This window comes from Mus pahari, chromosome 6, assembly GCF_900095145.1.
Source record: "Mus pahari chromosome 6, PAHARI_EIJ_v1.1, whole genome shotgun sequence".
NCBI classification, from domain to species: domain Eukaryota; kingdom Metazoa; phylum Chordata; class Mammalia; order Rodentia; family Muridae; genus Mus; species Mus pahari.
The window spans coordinates 40,500,701-40,510,438 of NC_034595.1; the positions used below are offsets into that span (position 1 = coordinate 40,500,701).

Below are 9,738 nucleotides of genomic sequence, written 5' to 3' on the forward strand. Positions count from 1 at the left end.
TTTCAAGTCCTAGTTCAGATCTCACCTTTATATAGTCTGTTCAGGTCCTATCAGATAGAGGGAGTCCCTTTCCACGGAGTTTCTGCAAGAAATTGCTCGTTGTTAGAATGGCATTTATCAAGTTATCAACTTTAGACCTGTACATCTGTTTCCTTGTGGAAATGAGCGTCTAGAGTAGAGAGCTTGTATCTGCTTATCTGCGTGAGCTCAGGGCTGACACAGCATCGGGTACTGCTTGCACTGAGGAAATAAATGTTACTTGACTTTTGTTGAATGCCATAGCTATGAGCTTCTACTTCATATTATCTGAATAAAAAAAAAAATGAGGTTAGTTAAAGTGAAAGCCTTAGTCGTCTTTCTTTAGGTGTTCCACTGTACCCCGGGTTAAAATATTCAATAGGGGAGGGCTAAAGGTTGTTTCATAAATCCTGGGCAAAGAGGGGTCCAGCCAGGTGTGAGTTAGAACGCCTCTCTATACTTTAAAAGATGGGCCTATGGAGTAATCCTCACAAAGTTTGGATTATGGTGAAAGATGGGTCATTGCCTGGGTCCATAGGTTTCTAGCTGATTTACAGCCCCCTTTATTATTCTCAGACTCATAGTCTAAACACACTGTGAGATTTATCTGCTTCAGACACAGCTAAATAGTATTTTCATGCATGGGTCTTTCCCTCTTCTGTCCTTTGAGCTGGTTTTCTTTAATCAGGCCCGTCATGGAAGGGCGCCACCTAGAGGCCAACCAAGCACAGGCTGCAAGCTGGAAGTGGCAACCTGACCCTAAGAATTAACAGTGGGCACTCCCAGCTAGTGTTCCTTCCTCCAGCACCCTGGCATGATATCGGCCTATTCTATTACGTCCTATTTTAGGAACACGTGTTTATTCCCAGTTAGTGTTTGTGGGGTTGAGATACTAACAGGGGCTCAGGCAGGACAAATGTTAGCTATGTGTGTTATCATACATGTTCAATATATGAATACGTTCCCAACACCTGCCATTATGGTAAAAGTAACATTTACGTAGATTCCATTATGACGACAAATCTTCGTCAGCAACCTGATTATTTGGGACTTGAGTTCAGGAAGGGTGCTCTGGAAAGCACGTCTAATTTGATGCTAAGAAATTCCATAATTGTTATTTGCTTTGAAGTTAATCATTGTACCTTTTCTTTTGGATCTGTGCTAGACTGAATCAGACAGCCTCCTGGCTTCTCACAGCAACCCTGAAGAGCTTCTGGTAGTATTATTTCTACTTTACATAATGTCTCCAATATGATCCACTTAGCAAGTAGCTGAGCCCATCAGCACTCAGGTTTGTATTACCCCATACTCTAGGCTTTTGTCAGCAAAGTATACCCAGTTTTTCTTTTTTTTTTAAACATTTGAGCCTTTAAAAATCATAGTTTCTAATTCACGCATTAAGATTGGTGGGTTATTTTCTGCTTTGAAAGTTGTCTGACCTCTGGATTTTCCTGCAAACATAAAATGAGCTAATCCATTAATTAAAACTCCAAGGGAAGGAGAAATGTGTTGTGCCACTCTAAGGAACAGGGCAGCCCATTCTCATTCTTTAACATTCCTATGAGATAACGAAAGCAGTGTGGGTCAGACTTGAAAAGGAAACTGCACGCAGAGGTTTCATGCTTCTGCAGGATAAAACCGGCTTGGTTGAAAGAAGGAAACGCAGCCAGCCAGGGGGCGTGATGACTCAGTGCAGTTACCTTCAGAACCTTCAGGGTGGAAGCAGAGTGTGTGGGGGGGGGCAGAAGGAGATGGGAATTTCTAGCTCTTATCTCTAGAGGGGGAAGGGGGAATGCTCTTCTAAATGGGGATGGAAGCAACCTCTTCAGTGATGGGTCCTATGAACCCCTAGGGGGTCAGTGTAACTCTTGGCACAAAGCCAGAGGCTGTAATACTGCAGTGTGAGTCACTGGGCAGTAGGGCTTCATACTCCATCCCCGCAACTATGACAGTACTTTATAGATGAATGAAATATCAGTTGACTTGGAGGTCGACAGTAGCAGAGTGTGGTACGGTGATGCCTCTGCTTTTTACCAGACTATGCAGCCTGCTGAACCTCACCAGGCCTCCCTTGGTTTCCTTGTGTACAAAGCTACCTGAAAGGGTATCAGGAAAATTATATAAAATGACCTCTCTGATATCCCCTAAGTCATCTTTCAGCAGAACCCATTGCAGAAAGAAATTCCTTAAGAAATGTATTTATCACTGGGCAGTGGTGGCTCACGCTTTAATCCCAGCACTTTGGAGGCAGAGGCAGGTGGATTTCTGAGTTCGAGGCCAGCCTGGTCTACAGAGTGAGTTCCAGGACAGCCAGGGCTACACAGAGAAACCCTGTCTTGAAAAACAACAACAACAAAAAAAAAAAAAGAAAGAAAGAAAGAAAGAAAGAAAAAAAAAAAGAAAAGAAAGAGAGAAAAAAGAAAAAGGAAAGAGAAGAAAAAAATGTTTTTATCACTAATATTTGCATCATGATGAGCTTATGTGATCCAGCAGTTTTCCTTCTGAGCATGTATTGCAAAGAAGTAAAAGGTGGGACTTGTATGCTCATGTTCATAGTAGCAGTATTCACATTAACTAAGAGGAGAGGTAGAGTCTGAGATAGATTGAGAGCGACAGAGAGATGATGTTTGACTAGATAAACACAATGTGGTTCAGTGGTGTGGGTGTGTGTTTATGTGGTGTGATGTTTGTGTGTCTGTGGTGTGTCTGTGTAATGGATATGGTGTTTTTTTGTGTGTTTATGTGGTATGTATTTGTGTTGTATATGTGTGGTGTGCATATGGGATGTGTGTATGCTATTTGTGTCTGTGGTGGGTCTATAGGGTCTATAGGGTGTGTGGTTTGTAGTGTTTGTGTGTGTGTGGAGGGTGTATATGTATGTGGTGTGGTGTGTCTGTAGTATGTTGTGTGTTGTGTCTGTGCTGTGTATGTGTGTTGTATGTGTGTGTTGTGTTTATACTTGCACAACAGAACTTGAACTTAGTAAAAAGTGAAACTGACGCAATGAACTATACGTATCTAAGAGGAATACTTTGTTAAGTCTTGACAAGAATGAACTCTTTGAGATCATTACCACAGTCAAGCTGATGACCATCCACGTCCCAAGGCTCTTACTGTGTCTCTCCTTGATGCAACTGCCCCAAGTCCCCGGGTAACCACCAATCTGTTTTATGCCATGTAGATTAGTTTTTATTTCTAGAAATAGATTGATACAGAGTTTACTCCTTTTGGACCACTTTCTTTTTTTAAAAAATATATATTGTCTTTTCAAATTCTATATAAATTACTTTGTGCATCTTGACTTCTCTAACTACACTCTGACCCTACTGCCCTACCCAACCCAACTTTGTGTCCTGTTTTGAAAACTCACTCTTGAGTGTGGTCAACTGTATAGTTGGACTATCCTTTTATATTCAACATTATTATTTAGAGATTCATTAATGTGGCCGCATCTACTGGTGATTCATGGTTTTTGTCCCTGCTAAATAGAATTTCATTATATGGATCTATTTATTCATTCCTTTGTGATGTTGTTTGTTTATTGCTCATTTCATATTGTTATAAAGCTCCTAGAATATTTATATGCAATTCTTTGATAGATAAAGCATTTATTTGGGAGAGGAGCTGTTGAATAAGATGTTTTCTATCTATCTATCTATCTATCTATCTATCTATCTATCTATCTATCTATCTATCATCTATCTATCAATCTATCTATCTATCTATCTACCTACCTACCTACCTATCTATCTATCTTTACCTTTTTAAGAAACTCCCAAATGGCTTTCCAAATCAGCCTGTGGTTCTTATTTGAGTCACTACATATTCTTGTCAATACTTGATTCTTCTTTCAACCTTGGCCACCATAAGAAGTCTGCAGTGTGCCTCTTGTGGGTTAGATTGAATTAACTGAGCCTGGTTGAGCCCCACACCCTCTTGTGCCTTCTTTGGTGAAGCAGTGGTTCAAAACCTTGCTCAGTTTTTAGTCACATTTGTTTTCTTACCACCGAGTTTTGGGAGTCTTTATTGTTTAAAACAATATAATAGCTTATCAGCTATAAGTGGCTGGAAGATCTATTTGCACAGTGTATTTTGTCTTTTTATTTTGGAGCTGTACTTGCTCAAAATTAACTATGATGGAACATGATTTAGGCTGTGTTTGGGCATTCTCAGTGCACTTGCACAGGGATTTGTACAACCGTAGGATTTTTAACTGAAGCAGAGTGTGCTGAACGGCGAGTGTGCTTTGGTAGGAACACATTTCTGGAGTACTCTCCATCAAATCAATGAATGAGATAAGTAATTAACTCGATCCTATTAATTAGGGGAAAGCTGTATGGCACTTCTAGTCCTACACTGGTGTCTGCTTAAAACTATTAATTCTAGGGGGTTTAAGTCAATTAAACCAGCATTTTAAAAACAACGTGGAGAACGAGAGGATTCAGGGAGGAGCTCGTTTTGTAAGTCATCTGGTGTTGCAACAGACTTAGAGAAAATGTATAGATACAGCATTTATTTGGGAGAGGACTTATTGAATCAGATGTTTGGCATATATTTACCTTTCTAAGAAACTCCCAAATGGCTTTCCAAATCAACCTGCAGTTCTTATTTGAGTCACTACATATTCTTGTCAATACTTGAGTCTTCTTTCAACCTTGGCCACTATAAGAAGTCTGCAGTGTGCCTCTTGTGGGTTAGATTGAATTAACTGAGCCTGGTCGAGCCCCACACCCTCTTGTTCAACTTTTTAAATGATGGGCAAGGGCATAGTTCTGACCTACTCCCAACTGCTTGCTACCTCTGCATTTCTCATAATTGGAGAGAAAAAACAGAAGTTCAAATTGGTTAGGACCCTGTCACCCCTACTAGGCAAATCTGCCAACATCACACACAAATGCAGCCAGGCTGAGGTGGGCTGTCCTCGGAAGAGAAGTGACAAGAGCAGGCCCTCATGGTGGAATTGACCACTTCGCATTCCTTTCTAGTCTCACCCACTCCAAGTCCCCAAGTGTGGCTTTACTATCTCTACGTACTTATCTGACTCTCATGCATCTTATTTGATGAAGCCACCTTGTAAATATTCTAACCGTTTTATTGACCTATTTTCTAACTATTGGATTTTCAGAGTATTTTAAATATATACATGTACGAACATTTTATCAGATAAATTATTGGCAAATATTTTCTCTCAGTCCATGGCACAATCCTCCTTTTCTTGAAGCATTTTATGAGTAAATCTACAATCAGGTGTTATCTGAGTACCTGGAAGTGCTTAATGCCACTTGATTATCTAAAATATCATTTGTTTTTGTTAACTACAAGAAAGGCAATAGCAACATGTGCTTATGCTTTACTGCATCTACATGCCTACACTGCCCATGTGTCTAGCCAACACTTCTATATTTACATATAGCCTATTGCTTTTGAGGATCTCCATACAACTTGTGAGCTTGAGACGGCTGGCCTTGCTAATCCACCTCTGTAGATACAGTGTCTTCATGCTTCGCTCGGAAGCCTGAGAGAGCAGAAGGAAGAGACAGTGTCCTGTTACTGCTTAGCCTTTTTTTTTCCTCACAAGTTTAGTTCATTACAAAGGTCTGGTCATCCACCATCCTCTTTTCCCATACTATTTGACGTGTGGACGGGGGCGCTTTCTGTGGTTTATATGTATTCCGCACACAAAAGGACTTTGAACAGTTTTATTTCTAGATGGGATCTCACAATGTCACTCTGCCTGGCCACCATGCCCAGCTTGAATAGCTGTCTTTGCTGGCGGTTTGGAGGAGATGACAGAGAGTGACCTGTTATCAGCATATACAATGGCGAGTTTTCAGTGACACGATCTGTTCTGAAGAGCCCGGTTTGCCTCTACCAGGAAGTGGTTAGTTTCTGACTGACTTCAGGGAGCACCACATGTCCAGGCAATTTGTAGGGTTGTTTCCTCTGTCTATCTTCTCAGAACAAATTAACACCTCCACGTATGCTATCTTGAATCGTTTTATGCTTTTGTAACATAATACCCAAAATTGAGTAATTTGTAAATAAGAGAGGTTTCTTTTCATTCCCAATCATGGAGCCACTTGAGTCTCATAATGGGAAGCAGAAGAGAAGATTGGTATGCATATGAGAAAATGGTTCTGAACATCACTATACCTGACTCACGTCTTCAAGAAACACATTAATTCACGCGTGGGAGCACTAGACCTGTAAGCCAAATAGGTCCTACCTCGTAACACAGCTGTACTGAGGAGGAATTTAAGTCTCATTCATGAAGACACAAATGTGCTGATTCTTAAACAGCACCACGCAGATGCCTTTCTGTCTCGTATGGTGCTGTACTTAAAATTTCTAGGTTCACCCTCTCTATTAAGTCTTTGTTGGTATTATCCTTATGAGTGTTCTGATGCCAGCTAAACTAATATTACCTTACCATAGCTTCCGTGCACAGTTGCCCACTTAAGCAGACGACACTCTTTGTGCTTGGGTTCTTTTGGGAAGCATTTTGCTCTTTGGGGGACTTTCACTTATTCTCCACTGGTGATGGACATACTTTTGGCATTCTGGGTAGCTAGTAAGCTCAGCCAGGTCCATATTTTAAATCAAGCAGAAACAGCTTCCTCCCAGTTTATCTGTACGGCCCAGAGAAGACAGAAAAATATACCCATTGCTGAGTTGTTCGCATCGGTCTCTAGACTGTTCTAGACACTGCTAGCCTAGGCATTTCTATAGGCTGAACTTGTACTTGACTCCCAGGCAGAAGGGAGCCCTGCTGAAGAAGAGCTCCTGCGGGGGCTGAGGTAGGAAGTTGCAGAAGATGAGAACTGTGTTTTCAGGGCACTTTCTTGTTTGGGGCCCAAGGGTGCAGGCTCCTTGTGATATGTCTTCTTAGTTTCACCCCATGCTGTCAGGGCAATAGTAGCTTGTCCCCTGCCAGAATTCTTCTATTAAGGACTCACTCTTTTAGATGAAGCTCTCAAAGTTGTGTGATGCTCTCAGAGAAAAATGCCTCAACCCAGTAATAACCTCCATGAATTTTTCACATTGCACTGCCTCTGGAAACCCTACCCTCATTAGTAATAAGAACTTAGAGTGGTTACTAGATCTTTATGAGACTTAGTTTCCTGCCTGCCCTGGAACATGAAGTAGCAGAATTATTTCCACCCAAGAAGTATATGTGAAAGGGATTAAATCAATTGTGTCCATAGCTGCTCTGAACAGTGCCCATTTTATTAGAATCTCTTAAGTCATAGCTGTTGCATGTGGCAGTAGAAGTCGTAAAAGCCCAAGCTTTTAAGGGTTGGGTACAGGGACAAAAATCTAGCTAGTTGGCACATGCTGGCAAGGTACCAGAACAATTCCTTAAAAGTTTTGATTTTTCTCAGGACAATTGTTGGAGACATTGGTGTTTTCTGTCTCTCCTGAACACCCCTTTTGCATATACTTTCTTGACACCCACTTAGGGACCAGGTTTGATTTGATGATCCATCCTGGATTCGGCTCTGAGAGTTGCAGAAAAGATGGAAGCCAGAAGGATGAACCCAGGATTCCATGCGAACAAAGTTGAGGGGCCAGGAGCAGATAATTCTGAGAGGTGGATGAAGAATAAGATGATGCGGATGTGGAATGAAGAAGGGACAGACACCCTCAGCTTCCCCGGGGAATCATGAGGAGCAAGATAAAGGCATTTAGTAAGAGTCGTGATGCATAGGGGCTCCTCATCTGTAGGCTCAGAAGCCCGTACACATTTACTAAACCTGCTGGAGCAGACCATTTTTCTGATAGCAAAGGTTTTGGGGTAAACCAAACAGCTGATACATTTCTCTGGCCACCCTAAATGCCCAGGCAGGCTGTAACTTTATAAGCACAGAGCCCCAGGAATAGAGTAGAAGCAGAAGGTACCCCAGGTTCTGGCTTTAGAGCCACCTGCTTGCTGCTTCCTTTATCAATCCCATAGCAGGTGATGCCACAGTCATTTCCCTAGAAGCTTTAGATTTCCCATTATCTCTTACCTTGAGTATTGCATGTGTCTTCCTTTGATTTTAAGTTCCTCAAAGGCAGGAGCCAGGAACTATACTACTTTTTTTTAGGAGTACTTTACAAAGAACCCTTTATAAGAACTGTCCAGCAATTATTAACATAGATGGCTATGGAAATCAGTAGAAATTAAATTGCCGTGTTGACATTTGAATTATAAATATTTTATTTTCTGAGGTTAAAAGTTTAAATAAAAAGTATAAAATAATTTAAATTATAAATTAATAAAAACTATGTTTTCCTTTGACCTTTCAAATGCAGTAGATTCACCGCCAGTCCCAGAATCAGTCTCTGAGGCTTAAAGATTGCCTGCAACCATCACCCATTCAGAGGCATCAGTTGACAGGTCTTCAGTTCTGGAAGTTTCTAGCAAGTCTTCGAATGATGGAAAAGTTCCTGAAGATCTCTGCTCGGACCACCATCCAGGCATAGCTGTTGTACTTATTGAGTTTAAGGTACCTTTGCACCCTCCAGTAATAGCTCTTCAAGTGGAGAGCAGTTGAGGATACCGGCCACATCAATCTTTCCTCCTGCTTTTCCTTTAGTATTGTCTTCAGAAACTCTGTCTGCCCATGGAGTTCATCCAGGAGGCGTTCAACAATAGTCTCATTCCACCCGGTGCTGGAGAAATTGTTTTTGAAGACAAGAAAGACATTCTGGAGCATCTCTTGGATGGCAAAGGCAGTGTAACTCTTCTGCATCTTCTCCATCATCTCCATAGGAATCTTGAAGTCCGTCCTGTAGCTGAGGTTGATCTTTCCATTCAGCTGCTCCAGGAGCTTCTGACATTTCCGAATCCTCGTCCTTTGTTGGAGCTGGAGCTGCTCGTAGTTGATGGAGAGGGCCGTGGTGGAGAAGCACAGCAGGAACGCAGCGTGGAGGATCCACCTATTGTTCATGATGGAAGCTGGGCTGGGGTTGGCTGCTACCTGCAAGATGAGGCACAGGCTGTCAAAGGCTGCAGTGAGAATGATCTTCCTTCATGGTCTGTGCTATTTATAAGGGATGGTCCTTTCTGCCTCAGAGGAATTTCCCACTTTCAGTTCTCCCTTTCAGTTTTCCTCTGTCATTTTCTCTTATTCTAACAGCTTCCAATATTCATTTTATTCAAGCTCCTGACTATTTTATATGCTATGTACTGGGTTAAGGTATATACAAACTCTAAGGACTTATAAAACTTTATACAGTTTCACCAATTACTGGAGCAAAGGAAGAGAAATATCCAGGAGAGAAGAACAGAAAGGAGACAACCCTGAAGATAAAAGAACTCTCAAACAGCCAAAGTGTCCACTGAAAAGCCAGGCAGAGTAGCTGCTCATTCAGGATGGCACAGCTGCTGCCCTTTGAAATGGTGGGCTGGTGGGAGAGAGCCTCTGTGAGCTCCAAGGGGGCTTATAATAGTGTACTATAGGAGAAATGTCACATCAATGGGCCATAGCTCCCTTTGGGAGAGAACTCCACATCCTGGAGAAACTGCTTAAAGTGAGGGTCCAGTTTGAGCAGTGTCAAAACAAGAGACCAGGGAAGGAAGGGCTGTGAGATGGGTAACTGCGGGAGAAGCAGGGAAGGCAGGGCTGTGAGATGGGTAACAGAGAAGCAGTGAAGTTTCCCAGCACTTCACCAAAGCAACAGAAGAGGGAGCTCTGAGAAGTGAGAAAAACCAACTCGGGCCACTTCTAAAGGAGC

General features: G+C 41.9%; 1 protein-coding gene across 1 annotated transcript; it reads right to left on the minus strand.

Moving 5' to 3' along the window:
- Positions 1 to 8,208: 8,208 nt before the first annotated feature.
- Positions 8,209 to 8,965, minus strand: Ifnb1 (interferon beta 1). Its single transcript, XM_021200516.1, has one exon. It carries the CDS (start codon positions 8,949 to 8,951, stop codon positions 8,403 to 8,405), a length of 549 nt encoding a protein of 182 aa, XP_021056175.1. The 5' UTR covers positions 8,952 to 8,965; the 3' UTR covers positions 8,209 to 8,402.
- Between the last annotated feature and the right edge of the window lie 773 nt (positions 8,966 to 9,738).